Source organism: Dipodomys merriami, unplaced genomic scaffold, assembly GCF_024711535.1.
Source record: "Dipodomys merriami isolate MVZ:Mamm:240054 unplaced genomic scaffold, mDipMer1.0.p SCAF_59, whole genome shotgun sequence".
NCBI classification, from domain to species: Eukaryota; Metazoa; Chordata; class Mammalia; order Rodentia; family Heteromyidae; genus Dipodomys; species Dipodomys merriami.
In genome coordinates, this window is record NW_027206168.1 from 3226265 (window position 1) to 3248112 (window position 21848).

General features: G+C 50.1%; 1 protein-coding gene across 1 annotated transcript; it reads left to right on the forward strand.

Moving 5' to 3' along the window:
• The first annotated feature begins 1239 nt into the window (after positions 1 to 1239).
• Zbtb4 (zinc finger and BTB domain containing 4) lies at positions 1240 to 20308 on the forward strand. Its single transcript, XM_070001506.1, has 4 exons — positions 1240 to 1354; positions 13286 to 13353; positions 13764 to 14821; positions 15462 to 20308. Exons 3-4 carry the CDS (start codon positions 13773 to 13775, stop codon positions 17398 to 17400), a joined length of 2988 nt encoding a protein of 995 aa, XP_069857607.1. The 5' UTR covers positions 1240 to 1354; positions 13286 to 13353; positions 13764 to 13772; the 3' UTR covers positions 17401 to 20308.
• Positions 20309 to 21848: the final 1540 nt, after the last annotated feature.

Below are 21848 nucleotides of genomic sequence, written 5' to 3' on the forward strand. Positions count from 1 at the left end.
CTAGCTTAATGATGAGGCTTCTTTGGACTTAGTTTTGTCTCATCTTATTTCATAAAGGGTTTTTTTGTTTGTTTGTTTTTGCTAGTCCTGGGACTTGAACAGGGCCTCGATGCTGTCCTTGAACTTTTTTGCTCAAGGCTAGCTAGCACTCTACCACTTCAGTCACAGCTGCACTTTTGGCTTTTCGCTGATTAATTGGAGATAGAGGCTCACAGACTTTCCTGCCTGGGCTGGCCTCAAACCCAGATCCTCAGCTCTTAGCTTCTTAAGTAGCTAGGATTACAAGTGTGACCCACCAGCACCTGTCATACTTTTTAGGAGAGTAGTTCTGAGGAGCTAGCTCCTAAGTTTTTGTTTGTTTGTTCTGTTTTTGTTTATGTGGTACTGAGGAATCTAACCTAGGGCTTCATGCATGCTAAGCAAGCACTCTACCACTAAGCCACATTCCCAGCCCCATCCTGAATTTTTTAAAGTTTTCCAGAGTTGGAGAGGAGTTCTGAGATCTCCTCTCTGGAATTTCAGGAAGGTTTCGGGGTCTACTTCCACCTGGTGTTTTGCTGGTGCAAATAAGCCACAGCAAAACATCTGTATTTATGTACAAATATATGGATGTGGCTATTTCTGTTGGTGGAGGCAAAGTGCTCAGCTGCATGTTTATCTGATGTGGTTGTCATAGATATGTGCTTCACTATGTAGGGTTAAAGTCTTCTTGCCTGTGGGCCCAGTGACATCCCCACACATTCCTCTGTGTGTATGTGTACACGCGCGCCCAAGGAAGCCCCATGAACGTGCTGACCCGGGTTCTGTGGGTCTCACGGACTCCACCCTGTATCTGCGACCCCAGAGGATGGGTTGTGTGTGCTCATTCTGCGCGTGTGTCACCGCGGAATGAAGGGCGCGTGGAGAAAGGGCGGGCAGGGGGTGTCCTTCCCAGAGCGGGTTGTCGTGCGCCCCTCGGGGGTACTGCAGCCTAGCATGCCCCCGCGCGGTGTCCACCCTATCCGTGGGCCTGCGCCTCGCGGTTCCCTGCGTGGGATCGGCCTGGCGGAGGCCATCGGATGCTGGAGCCTGGTGCCGCCGGTGCCGGCTGCGCTGCGCCGGCCTCGTCTCGGCGGCGGTGGTGGCGCTGGGGGGGGGGGGGGACTGTTTCCGGGGGTGGGGGTGGGGGTAGGACCGGGGCGGGGGGAGCCGATGATGTCAGCGGCGGCGGCGGCGGCGGGGCCGGGCCGGGGCCGGGCGCTGGGGGGGCCCGGGCCGAAGCCAGAGCCAGAGCTGGAGGCGGGCGAAACCGGAGCGGCCGGGGGCGGCCACGGTGATGAGCCGGGCCTGGTGGACACGGCGCCATCGCAGTCAGGTGGGCCCCGGGGCGAACCGGGCAGAGCCAGGGCGGACCGGAGCCCACTGCCGGGACCCCTCCCCGCTGCCCGGCGCCGCGGGGGCCCCGGCCGCGCCCCACGCCCAGACCGCTCCCCTTTGGAGTTGACCTGGGGGCGCAGGGGTCGGGGGCTGAGTAGGCCCCGCCCCCGGCAGCACACAGCGCTGGGGGGGGGGGGACTAAAGGAGGGCCCTGGTATGGCGTCCGAGTGAGCGGTGGCCGGGGGACCCAACTACCCGGGACCATCAAGGGGGTGGAGGGGGGTCGCCTTCACTCCTGAAGGGTTAATTCTGCAGCCTCATGTCCCCCTCCCTCTGTGGGGCAGGTTGGGGGTGGGGTGGGGCGGGTGTGAGCCCGGGCTAGCGCTGCAAACTGCTGGAAGGGCGATGGCGTAGGAGCCAGGCAGAGAGGGGGGGAGGGGTGGGCCGCTGAGCGCCCCAGAGTTGGGGTGTTCGGGGTGTGCATTGAAAGCAGGAGCCCCCGGAACCGCCAGCCCGTCGGGGCAGGGTTGTAGCTGCGAGTCTCGGAGATTGTATCTCCCTGCCGTGTTGTGGGGCAAGGTAAAGTGCCCTGGGCACCACCGTTTGCTCTTCTAGCACCCAAGGGTCCAGGTAAGGCCCTCAACTGGGCCATAGAAATAGACAGCCAGGAGGGGTATCCAGTGTTGTGGAGCAGAATTACCAGATATGGCTCTGTGGCTCTGGGTGACAGACATTCTAAGGAGAGCATAATACCTTGAGCACAGTTTGTTCATGTATGTTTTCTTGCACGCATGTCTTGAGTTGCACATAGGAACTGTTTATGTAAACAGTTGTTCTCTGAGTGGCTGGCCTGTCGGGTATATGCTATGGAGGGCGCCAGGATGTTTCCATTTGAAGGGACAAGTTGCGGACTTTTGAGTCAGAAGGGATGTCAGGGTCCTGTTTCTGTAGCTCTGCTGAGGTGTGGTCCAGTTGTGGCGAGGTCAGGCGGATGGCTAGGTTTGTGTGTGTGATGAGCAAGTTGCAAGGGGATTTGCCTATCTGGAACTCAAATCCCACTGACCACAAGGGAAGTGAGAAACCCTAGGGTGTGTCTAGGGTGCCTGCGGGTCTGCTGGCACCGGTGTGAGGGGCTCTGGGTGGGATATGCAAGTTGTGTGATTGTGGGCAGCCAAGCAAGAAGGCTGTGTGTTTGCACCATCCTCCACAGGATTCTTTGGTGACGTTGTTTGTGGGGGCCTGTCTGGACTGTCTGTAGGGTTGGGAGGCAAACAGAAAACATTTGTGGGGCCAGAGGTGGCATGACAGGGCAATGTGGGCCTTAGATCCAGAGACCAGCCATAGCTGTGTGTGTGCTTACCTTTCTTGTGCTTAACTGGTGGTGTGGGGCTGCCAAAGGAATGTTAAAGAAAGTCGGGGAGATAAATATGGGCAGAGTAGGAGCAGCAGGCAGGAGGCATGGGGTGGTACGGCTTGTCTTTTCCAGGGTCTGTTGCTTGCCCCTCACCCAGTGGTCAGGGTCACTGGGAGGAGAGTCTTGGCGCCTGCAAGGGAAGTGAGCTTAGACAGAGTGGCTCCTTGGCCATGTTTATGTAAAGGTCGGGTGTGACTTTTGTCACTAAAATGGAAAAAAAAAAAACAAAAAAAAGATGTGAAGTTTTCAGCTCCTCCCGGTTCGTTCGCTCACTCGCTCTTGCTCACTCATCCTCTCCCTCTATCTCCTCCTTGCGGGGGATCTCTGACGCACACTGGGCACCACTCCTGTGATTAGAAGGGCCTCAGACAGAATTTGCTCAGTAGGCAGATTCCTCAGAACAGGTTTTCTTCACCTTTGGGGCCTGGGCCCTTCAGTAGGTTGTGTGTGTGTGTGTGTGTGTGTGTGTGTGTGTGTGCACGCGTGCATGCATGTGTGCACGCATGCGTACATGCCTGTTTGCTCCAGTTGTATACACTGTACTGCGCCTGGCTTGTGGGAGGATATGTGCAGACAAGGAGGTCGGAGGGTACCTTGGCTGGATCCTCTGTGTGGGGAGGGAACTGGCTGCCATGTGAGGCCTGAACAGCAGGTGCAAGACAGTAGCCCTACACCACAATCAAGAGTTATGGCGGCTCTGCAGCTTCCTCACTGGCATTTCCCTGAGCATGCCCTCAGTTCCACACCTGTAAAATGGGTCTTACTGTCTGACCTACCTTACCTTCCAAGAGTGCATAGGAAACAGACTTGAGAAGCAGAAACAGCCCTTGGCAGCCCTCTGCCAGGACCAAGAATCTCTTTCTCTTGGCTTTGCTAATAATAATAGCCATAACATTTGGTTTGGGCTATATACCAGGCACAGTTCCCAGGGTTTTACATCCCATTGTCTATCCAGTCTTCATGGTAGGTACTCAGAGTACCTCACTTTTTCAGGTTGAGGTAACTGAAGCTCAGAGAAGTTAAGCAATATCCCCTAAGTTATTTAGCTAGAGAGAGTTAAAGCTCATTTTGAACCCATGCAATTGGGTTCTAGAATCTGTGGTTTTGTTTTGTGCCCATACGAGGACTTGAACTTAGAGCCTAGGCACTGTCCCTTAGTTTGTTCGCTCAAAGCTGGCATTCTACTACTTGAGCCACACCTCCACTTCCTTTTTTTTTTTTTTTTCCTAGCTAACTGGAGATAATTTCATAGACTGTCTTGCCTAGGCAAACTTCGAACTGCAATCCTCAGATCTCAGCCTCCTGAGTAGCTAGGATCACAGGCATGAACCACTGCACCTGGCTGAATCTGTGGCCTTGAAGCTGTGCTCTGCTACCTTTCTGAACATCTTCACGAACTCTCCCACTTGCACTCTTTCCATTTCCAAAGACAAGTGTGCTCTTGGGAATCCCAGCGTAGGCCATGAGAACCTAGGTCTTTGCTGTTGTGTTATGTGGGTCCTGGCCATAGAGGCACACAATGTTGATGAATCAGAGGAAGGAGAGATTATTGTTCTGTGAGTCTGTAAGGCTCAACGAAGAGCTTGCATTTCAGTTCGATCTTAACATTTTGGAATTGTATTGAGAAGTCATGGAAAGGGCACTGCTGGCAGGAAAGCCCTCACCCTCCACCCCCCTACCCCGTCTAGGCAAAAGCATGGAGGTAGGCATGCAGAAACTAGAGCGCACACAGGGTGTTTGAGGAGAGAATGGCACAGTCAAAATTAAGGGAACACTGGTAAAGTGGCTCATGCATGTAATACTTAACTATTCAGGAGGCTGAAGTCTGGGGATCAAGGTCTTAAGCCAGCCTAGGCAGTCAGTGAGACTCTTATTTATCTTCAATTAATCATCAAAAAGCTGGAAGTGAAAATAAAATAATTAAAAATAAAAAAGCCACCAGTGCTGGTGGCTCACACATGTAACCCTAGCTACTCAGGAGGCTGAGATCTAAGAATCTAGGTTCATAGCCAGCCCAGGTAGGAAAGTCCATGAGACTCATCTGCACTATTAGCCACCAGAAAACTGAAACTAGCGCTGTGACTGGAAGTGCTAGAGCTCTAGCCTTGAGTGAAAGACAGTGACAGTATCCAGGCCCTGAATTCAAGTCCCATGACTGACAAAAACAAAAACAAAAACAAAACAAAACAAAACAAAACTGGAAATGATGGAGGTGTGGCTCAAGTTGTAGAGATGCAGGGTTTGGGTTTTTTTTTTTGTTGCTGTTGTTGTTTTACCAGTCCTGGGGCTTTAACTCAGGGCCTGGACACTGTCCCAAGCTGCTTTTGTTCAAGGCTAGCACCTGAGCTATAGCACCACTTCTGGCCTTTTTTGTTTATGTGGTACTGAGGAATGAAACCCAGGGCTTCATGCATGCTAGGCAAGCACTCTACCACTAAGCCACATTCCCAGCCCAGAGATGCAGCTTTGAGTGGAAAAGGTACAGCACTAAGACCCTGAATTAAAGTCTTAGTATTAACAAGGAAGGAAGGAAGGAGGAAAAGAAGGAAGGAGGAAAGGAAGGAAGGGAGGAAGGAAAGAAAGAAAGAAAGATAAAGGGATTAAGGGGAGCCTGGAGCTCAACCAGGGCTTCTGAGTGCCTATTGGAGGAATTTGAACTTCATTCTGGACTCAGTAGGGATCTGGGATAGTTTTGGGCCCTGGCATAATGACTAAGGATCACCAGTTAGGAATTCTGACTCTGGATGGGGGAAAGCAGAGTGGAAGGTATACCTATAGACAGGAGGCTAGCTAGGAGCCTATGACTTTGGACCATGAGTGTTAAGAAGTACTTGAAGCCAGGTGCCAGTGACTCATTCCTGTAATCCTAGCTACTCAGGAGGTTGAGATCTAAGGATTGTGGTTCAAAGCCAGCCTGAGGAAGAAAAGTCCGTGAGACTCTTATCTCCAATTAACCACCAGAAAACAGGAAGTAGCACTGTGGCTCAAATGGAAGAGTGCTTGCTTTGAGGTGAAGAGCACAGGGACAGTGTTGAGGGCCAGAGTTCAAGCCCCATTACCGGGGGGAAAAAAAAAGGACTTGAATTAGAGGGAGGTCAAGGGCAGGGCCATTCCCAAGCTCTCACAGTTTCAGCCAGACGTGGTGACAGCTAGGTTTGGGGGCCCGCCGAGGGAAAGGGTGGAGTCAGACATGACACATTTAGCACTTAGCATGTGAGGCTTTGTGTGATTTATGTAATCAGTTGGCCCACCATATGCCCTTCAGGACAGGATCCAGCGGTATGGCTGAGAGGTATTCATCATCTGGGGCAGCTAGGCCTGAATTCAAATCTTAACTCTGCTGCTTACAAGCTGGTTGACCTTGAGCAAAGGGTACATCCCTTTCTGAATCTTAGTTCCCTCTTGTGTAAAATTGGGAGCCTGTAGCTGGGTGCCAATGGCTCCCTTCTGTAATCCTAGCTACTCAGGAGGTTGAGATCTGATGATCACAGGTTGAAGTCAGGCCAGGCAGGACAGTCTGTGAAATTCTTACCTTTAATTAACCACCAAAAAGCTGGAAGCAGAGCTGTAACTCAAGTGGAAGAGTGTCATCGGAAATGTTCAGGGCAGTTCCTAGTCCCTGAGTTCAAGATCTAGAACTGGCACACCAAAAAATTGGATGGGCTGGGAAGGTGGCTCAGTGGTAGAGTGCTTGCCTTGCATGCATGAAACCCTGGGTTTGATTCATCAGTACCACATAAGCAGAAAAAGCTGGAAGTGGTGCTGTGTGGCTCAAGTGGTAGAGTGCTAACCTTGAGCTGAAGAGCTGAGGGACAGCGCCCAGGCCCAGAGTTCAGGCCCCATGACCGACAAAAAAAAAAAAAAAATTGGATGAACACTTACTGTAAGGTATGTGTAAAAGCCCCTAGAAATATACCAGGCAATTTGTACCTGGAATGTCATCAAGTTATAAAAAAAAATTTTTTTTTTGGTTACTCATGGGGCTTGAACTCTGGGCCTGGGCGCTGTCCCTCAGCTGTTCAGCTCAAGCCAGAGCTCTACCACTTGAGCCACAGAGCCCCTTCCAGTTTTCTGGTGGTTAACTGGACATAAGAATCTCACAGACGTTCCTGCTTGGGCTGGCTTTGAACCATGATCCTCAGATCTCAGCCTCCTGAATAGCTAGGATTACAGGCATGAGTCACCAGCACCCAGCTTCCCCTGCTCTTTTTGTGACAGGATCTTGTATATAGTCCAGGTTGGCCTCAAACTGTCATTCTCCTGCCTCGCCTCCTGAGGGTATATTTCTTCTTGCATATTATAGGTAATAATTTTCATGCCCAGCTTCCAGTCAGATTTGTTGGTGGTGGTGGTGGTCATGGGGACTGGACGCTGTCCCTGAGCGCTTCAGTTCAAGGATAGCACTCTACCAATTGAGCCACAGTGCCACTTCCATTTTTCTGGTAGTTAATTGGAGATAAGAGTCTCACGGACTTTCCTGCCCAGGCTGGCTTTGAACCGAGATCCTCAGATCTCAGCCTCCTGAGTAGTTAGGATTACAGGCGTGAGCCACCAGCACCTGGCTCCAGTCAGATTTTGTAAGCAAATTCTTTCTCATTTACCATTGTTGTTGTTGTTTTGGGTTTTTTTTTTCTTTTTTTGTCAGCCATGGGTCCTGAAATCTGGGCCTGGGCGACGTCGCTCAGCTCTTCAGCTCAAGGCTAGTGTTCTACCAATTGAGCCACAGCTTTCTCTGCTTATGTGGTGCTGAGGATTCGAACCCAGGGCCTCACACATGCAAGGCAAGCACTCTACCACTGAACCATCTTCCCAGCCCCTGTTTTGTTTTCTTGATGCTACTACTTGGGTTTGAATTCAGGGCTTTCTGCTGTCATTTGGCTTTTTCTCTCAAGGCTGATGCTCTTATCATTTGTTCCATACCTACATTTTTTTTTTTTTTTTTTTTTTTTGTCGGTCATGGGGCTTGAACTCTGGGCCTGGGTGCTTTTCCCTGAGCTCTTCAGCTCAAGGCTAGCGGTCTCCCATTTGACCACAGTTTCCTGGGGGTTATTTGGAGATAAGAGTCTCTCCAACTTTCCTGCCAGGGCTGGCTTTGAACCACGATCCTCAGAGCTCAGCCTTCTGAATAGCTAGGATTACAGGTGTAAGCCACCAGCATCATGCTTCTTAGATTTTTTTTTTTTTTCCCCAGTCCTGGGGCTTGAAATCAGGGCCTGGGCACTGTCCTTGAGTTTCTTTTGCTCAAGGCTAGTACTCTAATACTTTTTTGTTTGTTTTGTTTTGTTTCTAGTCTTTTTTTTTTTTTTTTTGCATAGTTTATTGTAGATAAGGGTCTCACAGACTTTCCTGCCCAGGCTGGCTTTGAACCACAATCCTCAGATCTCAGCCACAGGCATGAGCCACCAGTGCCCTGTCCTAGCCCCAGGACTGGCACCAAAAAATTAAAAAAAAATAAAAGAATAAAAACAATAAAAACCTAAAACCACAGAGCCACTAAACTTAAACTTGAAGGTTTTTTTTTTTTTTTTTTTTTTTTTTTTTTTTAATCACTGCCCTCCATTTTCCAGGATTGATTGTAAGACCTGGTACTATTGTCACTCTGTGTCCATGGGAGATTTGGTTCTGGGATGCCCCACAGATCCTGAAATCCTTGAATGTTCAACTATAAAAATGACATAATTCGCTGGGCATTAGTGGCTCATGCCTGTAATCCTAGCTACTCAGGAGGCTGAGATCTGAGGATCGAGGTTCAAAGCCAGCGTGGGCAGGAGATCCCATGAAACTCTTATCTCCAATAAACCACCAGAAAACTGGTACTGGTGCTGTGGCTCCAGTGGTAGAGTGCTAGCCTTGAGCTGAAGAGCTCGGGGACAGCACCCAGGCCCAGAGTTCAAGAACCATGACTGACCAAAAAAAAAAAAAAGACATAATTCATCTGATCTCCACACATTCTCCCATGTATTTTAAATTATCTCACTTATGCTAGACATCTGAGGATTGCTGTTCAAAGCCAAGCTGGACAGAAGTCTGTGACTCTTTTTTTTTTTTTTAATTTTATTTTCTTGTAAAGATGCTGTACAGGGACTGGGAAGGTGGCTCAGTGGTAGAGTGCTTGTCTTGCATGCTCGAGGCCCTGGGTTCGATTCCTCAGCACCACATAAGCCAAAAGGAAAAAGCCGGAAGTGGCGCTGTGGCTCAAGTGGTAGAGTGCTAGCCTTGAGCTGAAGAGCTGAGGAACAATGCCCAGGCCCAGAGTTCAAGCTCCACGACTGGACCCAATAAATAAATAAATAAATAAATAAAGATGCTGTACAGAGAGGTTACGGTTACATTGGTAAAGTAATGAGTACATTTCTTGTTGGGCATTATTGCCCCCTCCTTTGTTTTTCTCCCACTGAGAGACTCGTCTCCAAGTAACCACCAGAAAAGTCAGAAGTGGAGCTGTGGCTCACATGGAAGAGCACTAACTTTGAGTGAAAAATCGAAGGGACAGCATCCATGCCCTGAGTTCAAGCTCCAGGACTGACACACACACATAAAAATTAGCTCATGTATAATACCTAATACTATCGCACATATACCACAGAGCCGGGCGCCAGTGGCTCATGCCTGTAATCCTAGCTACTCAGAAGGCTGAGATATGAGGATCATGGTTCAAAGCCAGCCCAGGCAGAAAAGTACGTGAGACCCTTATCTTCAATAAACTACCAGAAAAACTGGAAGTGGCACTGTGGCTCAAGTGGTAGAGCACTAGTTTTGAGCTGAAGAGCTGAGGGACAGTGCCTAGGCCCAGAGTTCAAGGCCCATGACTAACAAAAAAAAATGAGTTTATGCTTAGTGAAAGAGTGCTTGCCTAGTATGAATGAAGCCCTGGGTTCACTTCCTCAGTACCACATAACTAGAAAAGGCTGTGGCTCAAGTGGTAGAGTGCTAGCAGTCTTGCTCAAAGGAAGCTCAGGGAAGCCAGGCGCTGGTGGCTTATACCTCTAATCCTAGCTACTGAGGAGGCTGAGATTTCCTGGCCAGACTGGCCAGGAAATTCCGTGAGACTTTCATCTCCAATTAACCACCAGAAAACCAGAAGTGGCACTGTGGCTTAAGTGATAGAGTGCCAGTCTTGAGTTGAAGAGCTGAGGGACAACACCCAGCCCCATAGTTCAAGCCCCATGAGCAACAAAAATAAAAAAGACATATAGTTGTTAGACTGTACTGTATAGGGAATAATGACATGGAAATATGCCTTACATGTTCAGTATTCTCCCCAATTTGAGAAATCTTTATTGCAATCCCACAAAATGAGGACTATTAATCATTCTTGTCCCATCCTTAGACAGGCAGTTTTGGTTCAGAGAAGTTAAGTAATTTTTCTAGGGTTATGTAGCTAGCATCTTCTTTATTTATCATGAGCCCTTGCAGGCAGGGCCCAGTTTGAGACAGATGAAATCTGGACAGCTGGGTCCAAACCTCAGTTGGTTTAGCAACAAGACCAAGGGCCAATCACTCCACCACTACATTCCCTGAAAAATGGGCTGAATGTTTAATTTCCTCATTATATGATCATTTTGAGTGTTGAAATGAAATGATGCAGATAAAATACTTTGCACAAAAATGTCTCACAAATGGTATCTACAAAGACCATGATGAGGCTTCATGCTGGTGGCTCATGCCTGTAATCTTAGCTACTCAACCATGATCTGAGGATCACGGTTCAAAGCTACCCAGCCAGGAAAATCCGTGAGACACTTATCTTTGATTAACCACCAGAAAACCAGAAGTGATACTGTGGCTTCAAGTGGTAGAGTGCTAGCTAGCCTTGAGTGAAAGGGCTCAGGGACAGTGCCCAGGCTCATGACCAACAACAACAAAAAGACCATGATGATGATGATTCTGGATGATTGGATAATCTATAAGTGTTAGTCCAGGGAGGCTCTAATAAATCCTGAAAGTCTTCATCTAAATATCATAGCAGCCCTCATCCAGCCTGCAACATACAGCCTGCAGGTGGGCAGGTCTGGACATGGGTAAATGGGGACTATAATTGGACATTGACTTCACTCATTCTTTCCTGATGGAAGGGGCCTTCTAATTTTCACACAGGTGAGAGCCAAATTGGCTAGTGGCACTAAAATAGGGGCTATAAGTATGTTGTTCAGCGTAGTTTCGTGAAGTCATTGGGGAACACAAGCTGTGAAGCCAAATTTTGTGAGATCGGATCCCAGCCTGGCTACTAACTGAGCAACCTATCTAGTTTATCTGAGCCTCAGTCAAAGTGGGGATGCTAACTGAAACTTTTTATGGTAGTAATGAAGGAAAAAAAAAAAAAAGAAAGAATGCAAATAAAGTACTGGCTGTTAGGGTTCCAGTGGTCCAGAGATTGCCATGGAAGGGTGAGGTATCTGAACACAGCCCATAATGAGGTAAGGTCCCTTTCACCAGACATACAGCCTATTCACTATCCAGGAATGGACTGGGTAATGTTTGTTGTTGCTTTATGTTAGTACTGGGGCTTGAGTTCAGGGTTTCGAGTTCTCACTTGGCTTTTTTTTTTTTTTTTTCTCATGGCTGGCACTCCACCACTTGAGCTATGCCTCCAGTTCCAAGAACTACGTAACATTCGACCAGTTTCTTAGTCTGTGTCTGGCAGTCCGAGTTGTTACAAACTAAACCTTTTGAATACCACCCTATTTACCATCTTGCTGCTTCTTGTCCAGGAGAGGTGTCAAAGCCATAAATAGGAAAGGAACTTTTTTTGGGGGGGGGTCCAGTTGTGGGGCCTGAACTCTGGGCCTGGGCGCTGTCCCTCAGCTCTTCAGCTCAAGGCTAGTGCTCTACCACTTGAGCCACAGCGCCACTTCCAGCTTTTTTCTTTTTGCTTATGTGGTGCTGAGGAATCGAACCCAGGGCCTCGAGCATGCAAGGCAAGCGCTCTATCACTGAGCCACCTTCCCAGCCCCGGAAAGGAACATTTTTGTGGGTAACAATTTTCGGGTAAGAATTGATGAACTCCTGATGCAGGATATTTCAGAAGATATATGTGACTCAGGACATTTGGGAAAGATGCCACAGAAAGAGGCTAGAATTCCCTGGAGGAAGAATGAGAGCAGCTAGAGCTGTGAGGTCTGCAGGCCTGTGTGGATTTGGATAAGATGCTTGTATGGCTCTGGAAGTCAGATTTTCAGTCGAAAAAGGAGAACCCAGGACCCTCTTGTGCCTAGGAGGGAATCAACTGTCAGGTGCTCTCTGGCTGATGAGTGCCATAACTTGGGCTTGGGTCACCTGCTCTTCCTTTTGGATGAGCATTTTGGCAAAAGGTGAGGTGAGGGTGGCCTTTGCTCCCTCTTAAAGCCAAATCTGTAGTCCACCAAGTGTCAGAGTTAAAAAGTGAGACCCAGGATTCCTCATTGCTGGTCTGATGACCTTTCCAGTGCCTTCTGGAGACCAGAGTAAGTAAGCAAGGTCCTATGCATGCATCAGTGCTTACCTGGCACTGGGTTCATAAATCTTCTCTAACATTTATAGGACTGGAAGTCTGTGAAGAGGCCTTCTCCTAATTTGAGTAGCTATAGTTTGATCCAATTTAAAAAATGCTTTATTTGGATATATAAATAAACTCATTGTGATAAAAGACAACATACAAATCTTTGATTTCCTTTCAGCCCCAAGACTGGGCCAAGTGCATTTAAGAGTGATCTGTCAAGCCAAGTGTAATCCTAGCTTCTCAGGAGGCTGAGATCTGAGGATCACAGTTCAAAGCCAGCCTGGTCAGGAAAGTCTGTGAGATTCTTTTTTTTTTTTTTTTTTTGCCAGTCATGGGGCCTGAACTCTGGGCCTGGGCCCTGTCCCTCAGCATTTCAGCTCAAGGCTAGCACTCTACCACTGGAGCCACAGCGCCACTTCTGGCTTTTTCTGTTTATGTGGTGCTGAGGAACCGAACCCAGGGCCTCATGCTTGCAAGGCAAACACTCTACCGCTGAGCTACCTTCCCAGCCCCATCCGTGAGATTCTTATCTCCAATAAACCACCAGAAAACCCGAAGTGGCGCTGTGGCTCAAGTGGTAGAGCACTCACCTTGAGCTGAAGAGCTGAGGGACAGTGCCCAGACCAAGAGTTCAAGCCCCACAACCAACCAAAAAGAAAAAAGAAAGAAAGAAAGAAAAAAAAAAAGAGTGATCTGTCAGGCTTTCCTGAGCCAATGAGAATTGAACTGTGCTTGTGCTGTTGTGGTGTTGATGAATTGGGAATATACAAATTACTTTGTTGCTGTATTTCTCAGGGCCAACAGAGCGCAAGACTGCAATAATCTGTGTGAGCTTTGAGGTCTGATTGGATGTGGCCAAGCAACCTGACACGCTCCTGGGAGAGATCAGGGTTTACAGCACAGATCTGGGACCCTCTTTGACCCTGACAGCTTCCCAGTGCCTATTTCCTGGGGTCTCTTCCTTCCTAGTTTCCATCCTGACAACTCTTCTTTCTCTTCCACACAGATCCTTTGACGTGGTTTCTGTTTCTCCACAGGAGGAGGCTGGGCAGAAAGGACTCACTGAGCCATCTCCCACTCTACTCCATGTTGGCTGTGTTCTCAGGTGAGAATGCTGTACAGACTGTAGCTAGGAGAAATTGCACCTTTAGGAGCAGGCTAGCAAGGGCATCCATTTTATCCTGGCTGGGGAGTGACAGGAAATGGTTATGGGGGAGCTTTTTCTCCTTCCAGTGACAGAGAGGTTTGCATTGCATTAATCTGTGACTTTGGAGGATAGAAGGCCTTAGCCTTCACTGTGACCTAAAATATCACTGGCTTTTTCCGGTCTACATATTAGATATTCTAGTTTTGGACATTGGCCAGACTTGGGTTAACCCCGGACATCTGTGACTCAGATTTCCACCAGATTCTGACCAGCAGCCTCTGACTTCCTCCCAGTTCATCAACTGGACTCAGAAGCCCCTGAACTATGCCCAGCCTTTGAGATTCTCCCTGGCCTCTTTCTTTCCCTAGGCTGGCGCCATGCCACCCCCTGCAGAGGTGACAGATCCATCCCATGCCCCGGCTGTCCTGCGACAGCTCAATGAACAGCGGCTCCGTGGCCTCTTCTGTGATGTCACCCTTATAGCCGGAGACACCAAGTTCCCAGCTCACCGCAGCGTCCTGGCTGCCTCAAGTCCTTTCTTCAGAGAGGCTCTGCTAGCTTCAGCCCCACTTGCCCTCCCACCAGTTACTGGGGGCTCAGCTCCTAATCCTACAACCACCACAGCTGCCTCTTCCTCCTCCTCCTATTCTTCCTCTTCTTCCTCCTCCTCTTCTCCCCCTCCAACCTCCCCTTCTGCTTCATCCCCACCCCGGGTCTTGGAGCTGCCAGGGGTCCCAGCAGCTGCCTTCTCTGATGTCCTCAACTTCATCTATAGTGCCCGGCTTGCACTTCCTGATGGTGGAGGGGATGGGGCAGCTGTAGCAGAGATTGGAGCCCTGGGCCGTCGACTGGGCATCTCACGCCTGCAAGGCCTAGGGGAGGGAGGTGATGCCTGGGTACCTCCCACTCCAGCCCCTGTGGCCACTTCACAACCTGAAGAAGACAGCTTCCATCCTGGGCCTAGGCCAGATGGAGAGTGGGAGGATGACAAGATGGAGACCCCAGACTCACAGCCTCCACTGTCCAGGCGGTCTCTGCCCTGCCCTCGATGTGGAAAAACCTTCATCCATCCCAAGCGGCTACAGACCCATGAGGCTCAGTGTCGACGGGGAGCCAATTCTCGGGTGTCTACAGGACTGGGAGCTGGAGGCCCTGGCCCTGGTGGTCCTGCAGGAGTGGATGCCTCAGCCCTGCCTTCACCAGTGAGCTTCCGAGGTGGCCCTGAGCACTTGGTGAAGGTAGTGGGTGGCCACGTGCTCTATGTGTGTGCAGCCTGTGAGCGTTCCTACGTGACCCTGTCCAGCCTAAAGCGCCACAGCAATGTGCACTCCTGGCGGAGGAAGTACCCCTGCCGCTACTGCGAGAAGGTGTTTGCTTTGGCTGAGTACCGCACTAAGCATGAGGTGTGGCACACTGGGGAGCGCAGGTGAGTGGCCAGGGCCTGGGTCATGGGAGGAAGCGGGGAGGGGGCAAGAGGCCAAGAGAGAGAATGGGCAGAGCATGGGGCCCGGCAAGTCATACATCCACCCTTGTGTCCTGACCCCTGATCATTCACCCACCAACAACCTGCCTCCCTCCAGCCCCAGTTCCTTCCTGGTATATATCAGCAACTTGCTTGCCATACTCTGGCTTGGTTGCTATGAGGAAAGAAAAGAAGAGATAAGAAAATTATCCTCACCGGAGAAGACTCAGAATGTAGCCATGCCTGCCAGTATTTATAATACTCCAAACGGCACCTGGTATTTCCATAGTGCATCTGTTCCTAAGTCATTTCCCCATTCTGGCATTGGTGCTTCAGAAGAAGGCTTTGGGAGTTAGAATGCACAATTATTCCCAATTCACAGCTGAGGCCAAGAGTCATGCAGTGGGTAGGAGCTGCTGAGCTGGGACTGGGGCCCCACCTGAGGCTGGCGGGGCGAGGCAAGCTGCATGGAAGGAGAGTGAGCAGACGGCGGTGGGCGATAGAGGTTTGAGAGCTATAGAGGACATAGGAAGCTGAGCCTCTGGTTTCAGAGCTTCTGACATCGTACTCTGTTTCTGCCCTGTTCCCTGTTGTCCTGACCCAGGTACCAGTGCATCTTCTGTTGGGAAACCTTTGTCACCTACTATAACCTGAAGACCCACCAGCGAGCCTTCCACGGCATTAGCCCTGGCCTCCTAGCCAGCGAGAAGACACCCAATGGAGGCTACAAGCCCAAGCTTAACACCCTCAAGCTGTACCGCCTGCTCCCCATGAGGGCAGCCAAGCGGCCCTACAAGACCTACAGCCAAGGAGCTCCTGAGGCCCCCCTTTCTCCACGCCTCCACCCACCAGCCCCTGTGGCCATGCCATCCAGCCCCCCACCCAAACCCCCACCTGCCCCCGAGCCTGGCCCGCCCCCCTCGGTCATCACCTTCGCCCACCCAGCTCCCTCGGTCATTGTCCACGGGAGCGGCAGCAGCAGCGGCGGTGGAACAGGGGGTGGACTGGCCAGCACGGGAGGAGCCCAAGCCGCCTCAGTCATCACCTACACTGCTCCCCCAAGACCCCCCAAGAAACGGGAGTACCCGCCTCCGCCCCCTGAGCCTGCAGCCACACCCACCCGCCCAGCCTCCACCACTGTCAGCCCGGCCACAGCTGCAGGGCCCGGCACAGCCACAGAGGAGACCAAGAGCCGGAATCCTCGGGCAGGGCGGACTCTGACTTACACGGCCAAGCCCGTGGGTGGGGTCGGGGGGGCTGGGGGAGCCGCTGCCGGAACAGGCCGGGGTTCCCAGCTACCTGCTCCGCCCCCACTGTGTCAGATCACTGTGAGAATTGGAGAGGAGGCCATTGTCAAGCGTCGCATCTCAGAAACCGATCTGCGTCCTGGGGATCTGAGCGGAGAGGAGGTGGATGAGAGTGAGGAAGAGGAAGAGGAGGACGAAGAGGAGGAGGAGGAGGACAATGAGGAAGAATCAAAGGCCAGTGGGGAGGATCAGCTGTGGAGGCCCTACTATTCCTACAAGCCTAAGCGCAAGGCTGGAGCCACCAGCGGGGGCAGCAGTGGGGGCAATGGGATTCCCCGAAGTCGACGACCACCACGCTGGAGGCAGAAGCTGGAGCGGAGGGGCTGGGAAGAGAGCCCAGCCCTGGAAGTCCCAACAGGGCGGCCACGCGGTGAGCGGAGGCACCACTGTGGGGACTGTGCCCAGACCTTCCCCAACCTGAGGAAGCTTCGGAAACACCAGGAAGCCCATAGTGGGGGCTCGCACAGCTCCAGGACTGGACGGAGGCCTTCTACCCGCTTCACCTGCCCTCACTGCGCCAAGGTGTGCAAAACAGCCGCTGCCCTGAGCCGACACGGACAGAGGCATGCTGCCGAGCGGTCTGGGGGGACCCCCACTCCTGTCATCGCCTACTCCAAGGGCAGTGCTGGCACCAGGCCTGGGGCTGTCAAGGAGGAGGCTCCCCAAGAGATGCAAGTGTCCTCCTCCAGTGGGGAGGCCGGAGGTGGGGGTGCTGCTGCTGAGGAGGCGCCAGACACGGCCTCACTCCAGGACCCTGTCATCTCAGGGGGTGAAGAACCCCCAGTAGCAGTGGGGGGCAGCCATGGGTACCCTCCTGTGCAGGAATTCCCCCTGGCCTTAATAGGGAGTGGCCGGGAACCTGGCGGTGGCAGAGGCAAAGCTGGAGGTGAGGGGCCAGTGGGGGCTTCCCAGGGGGACCAGATGGAAGCTGCAAAAGTCACCTTCTATCCGGAGCCCTACCCGCTCGTCTATGGCCCCCAGCTCCTGGCTGCCTACCCTTACAACTTCAGCAACTTGGCTGCTCTCCCAGTTGCTCTCAACATGGTCCTACCTGATGAGAAGGGTGGGGGGGCCCTTCCCTTCCTGCCAGGAGTCTTCAGCTACACAGTGAATCCTCAAGCAGCTCCTCCTACTCCCCCAACTCCACCACCCCCAATTCTTCCTCCATCAGGTCCTCCTAAGGGAGAAGGGGAAAGGGCAGGAGTTGACAGAACGCAGAAGGGAGATGTGGGGTGAGCCAGGCTGTGGGACCCGGATCTCGTTTCACCAGATGCCACCCTCCCTGAACCCCCACCACCACTACCAGCTCCCTGGCCTCCTTTGCCCCTTGGGAGCCCCACCACACTTTTGTGCAGGGACTTGGGGGTCTCTGGAGCTCAGGGGTCAGGCTGCTTCGTGTGAGATCGTAGTTTTCCCATCTCCTGGGAAGGGATCTTTAGTTGTGCCCCTCTCACTCTTCCTCCAGGGAATGGCCCCCTTGAGGGGCAGGGCCAGCTCCCACCCCTTCTCCAGCCCTTGGGGCAACTGAGCAATATACTTATCTGAATCTCTATTCACAGCCCCCACCAGCTCTGAATGTCTAACCTGCTCCCCTCATTGGTAAACCTAGGCGGGGGAAAACATCTCTCACTTCATTATCTCTGCTGTTTCTGAAGCTTTCTGAGTCCTTCCCCAGATGCTTCCAGCACATTCCATTCTGTGTGGCCCAGGGCCTGGACCAGACCATTGTGATAGCTGCCCCACCCACCTGCCTGGGAGCATGGCTGCGGATTCCGTTCTTCCCAAGGGTGGGTTTTTCTCTGTCCTTGTTTCCTTCACATCCAGATGCCATGCCTTCCTTGGCTCTCATGCCTTTGGATCTTCCATACTTCTTCCTGTGCTCCTAGACTTTGGAGGTGGCCTTGCCCAATCCAGGTTCAAAGGAGGTGTTAGGGGAAAGGATACACCTCTGTTTCATGACTGAGCACTTTTCCAGTCCAGGACAGGGAATTCTTGGTTCCTACCTTGACTTTCAAATCCAGTGACCCCTCAGATTCTTCCAAGGGAAAAGAGGTGAGTAGATCATGCCTCTTCCTGCCTTTACATATGGCCTCTTTTGGGCTACACCAGATTTGAGGGCCAAGGACACCATATGGGATGAGGAAAAGAATCTATGTTCTACCTGCTTCCCCCCTCATGGTTTCTCCCAGACTAGACCAAATAGCCAGAAAAAAAACAAAAACAAAAACAAAAAAAAACTATGGGGATTCAATGAGTGGGTAAGCCAAGATTTGCACATGACCTTTCACCCTTACCTCCCCCCATCTTCCCCAGTGTTGCTGTCCTCACCAGATGGTTTGGGGGGGACCATCCTACTCTCCTGGTGGGCTTTGGGGTATCCCCACCAGCTTTCCCTCCAAAATAGCACCTTATACCCCATCTTTGACTCAGTTCCCTACACCCAAAGATCCCAGCCTAGGGAAGGGGTGCAGGGACCATAAATAGTCCCTAATCCCTAATTTGCACTAGTTAACCCTGGTCAGGGGTCCGTTTTTCCTTCCAGTGGGGAGAAGAAGAAATGTTTGTTCTTAGTTCTTTTTGAAAACAGAGCCTCCCTGCTCTGTAATTGGATAAGTATTTCCTATCCCATCCACCTCCATTCAAGTCAAGAGGAGAGCCAGTTTGGGGGAACAAATTTGACAAGTGGGAGTTAGAGGAGCTGCAGTTTAAAAAGGGAGAAAGGTCACTGTCATCAAAATGGCAACATTTCTCTCAGCTACTGTTTTTTTTTTTTTTTAACTTCTTGTTTTATTTTGCCAAGATGGCTGCCCTCTCAGTAACTACAGAGAGGACAAGATCATGGCTTTTGGAGGGAGGTAAGTTTGTAGAGGCCCAGGAGCATCCTCCTACCCTTCCAGCATATAGGAAAGGGGAGGGAAGGATTTTTTTTTTTGGTTGGTTGTGGGGCTTGAACTCAGGGCCAGGGCACTGTCCCTGAGCTCTTTTCTCAAAGCTAGTACTCTACCACTTTGAGCCACAGCTCCACTTCCAGTTTTCTGGTGGTTAGTTGGAGATAAAGAGTCACACAGGGACTTTACAGCCCAGGCTGGCTTCAAACTGTGATCCTCACATCTCAGCCTCCTGAGTAGTTAGGATTACAGGCATGAGCCACTGACACCTGGTGAGGGAAGGATTTTGACAGGCTCCCTGAATGTTTAATACAGAGGAGTCACTCCATTCCTCCTCTGTCTCTTTGCACTTTTCTTGGTCTTGGCCATAGCCTGCGTGAAGAATTTCCTACTGAATGTAAAAAGCTCCAATTTTTAAAAGAGGAAAAGGTTTAAATGGAAAAATGCAAAAAAAAAAAAAATCACTAAAAATTCCCACTGATCTTGTTTCTGGCACTTTAGAAAAACTGCGAAAAATACATAATAATAAAGAATACATATATGTATATATATACATATATATATGAGATCTACACACAAATATATATACATATATATGTGTGTATACACACACACACACACACACACACACACATACACACACACAGAGCGGAACCACAAGAGAGACTGAGGAAAGCATGGAGGCAGGGGACAGATGTGATGACAGTCACCCTATACCCTTCACCTGCACTCCTCTTAGGAACACAGGCACAGGAAAATGGAAGGGGCTGAAGATGGTGGGGAATTTGAATTTCAGATTAGGTCAAAATTCTAAAACCATGGGCATTGTGAAAGAATTGAGATTGTAGACACTTTTTGACAATATGGTTAAGGCAAATAGCTTCCTGAATTTAGAGGTTCTGGACAACAAATGAGATTGTGACAAAGTGGAGATTAAACTATATGTATTTGAGCTTGGGAATCTGAGTTTCATGTTGCACATGTTGGAAATTTGGGATTTTGCAGTTTTGTCAGTTGAAAATGATCCAGTCTGTTTGTGCCCTCTTTCCTCATGTTTCCAGGGAAGAGGGTGATGGAATGGGAAAGCCACTGGTTCTGTGCCACAACACACAAGATTTAGAATTCTACAGACTGTAGCTCTATAAGTAGTGAGGACCCTGATTTAGAGAAACTGACCAATATTTATCTCCGCATTTGTGTGTGTGTCCAACTCTCTAGGCCAATAAACCAACAAGACAAATGAACTGTGCTCCACAGTAGGATTCCAGGTGCAATTATTTGTGTGGCTGGTGAGTCTGGGGGAAAGGGACATACTGGTTCACAGGGATCCTAGGGCTTGTAGCCCTATTCTTCCTTATAAGACAACTTCCAGCAATTGAATAGATATGGGGCTTGTTGACTCTAGCTGCTTCAGTTACTTGTAGTTTCTAAGTTCTAGCTGACTGGTCTGACCTCCAGGCAGAAACATTTACTGAGTCCACATCACGCAGACTGCTGTGCCAAAGTACTGGGTGCAAGATGTGTGTCCCTGAACAACCCTGTCATGAATCCTAGCTACTCAGGAGGCTAAGATCTGAGGATCACAGTTCAAAGCCAGCCCAGGCAGGTAAGTCTGTGAGACTTTTTTTTTTTTTTTTTTTTGGTTGTGGGGCTTGAATTCTAGGCTTGGGTACTGTTCCTGCACTCTTCAGCTCAAGGCGAGCGCTCTACAGCTTGAGCCACAGAGCCACTTCCAGTTTTCTAGTGGTTAATTGGAGATAAGAGTCTCACATTTTTTCCTGCCCCAGCTGGCGTTGAACCGTTGATCCTCAGATCTCAGCCTCCAGAGTAGCTAGGATTACAGGCGAGAGTCACGAGCACACGGCCAGTCACACTCTTATCTCCAATAAAACACTCAGAATACCGGAAGTGGTGCTGTGGCTCAAGTAGTCGAGTGCTAACCTTGAGCTGAAGAGCTAAGGGACAGTGCATAAGCCCAGAGTTAAAGCCCCATGACTGACAAAAAAGAAAAAAAAAGTACAATGAGTCAAAGGACATGTGTCTTGGTCATAGAAGTGATCTTTTTCTAGTCCTCCCTATTGGCATCAACTCTGCCTGCTATTCTTTCCTCTAAATTTATCTATTTTATTGAACAAGGGCTGTCCCTGAGCTTTTCTGCTCAAGGCTAGAGCTCTAACCACTTTGAGCCAGCTCCACTTCTGGTTTTCTGATGGTTAACTGGAGATAAGAGTCTCAGGTACTTTCTGCCTGGGCTGGCTTTGAATGGCGATCCTCAGATCTCAGCCTCCTGAGTAGCTAGCATTATAGGCATGAGTTATCAACACCCTGCCCTTCCCCTAATTTTTTTCTAGTGTTATGGAGGAATGGGCAGGTAAAGTGTGTGAAGCTGATCCGATAAGACAGTAGTATTGAGGAATTCTGCCACAGTTCCTTGACCAGAATGTGCAGACACTAATCAGCTATAGCATGTTGCAGACAACAGAAGTATCAGGTCTAGTGTTATTAAGCATAGTAGTTTTTAAAATAAAATCCAAATATCTAGGTCAAACATCCAAATTTTACATTTAAAGTTCAAATTTAAAATTGTATAGGCCAAAAACATTGAAACAAGTGTTTTGCAAATTCTGATAGTGTGTGTGTGTGTGTGTGTGTGTGTGTGTGTGTGTGTGTGTGTGTGTGTGTGTGTGTGTGTTAGTACTGGGGCTTTAACTCAGCACCTAGGTACTGTCCACTTACCACTTGAATCACAGTTCCACTTTTGGCATTTTGGTGGTAACGATGTAAGTGTCTCATTGA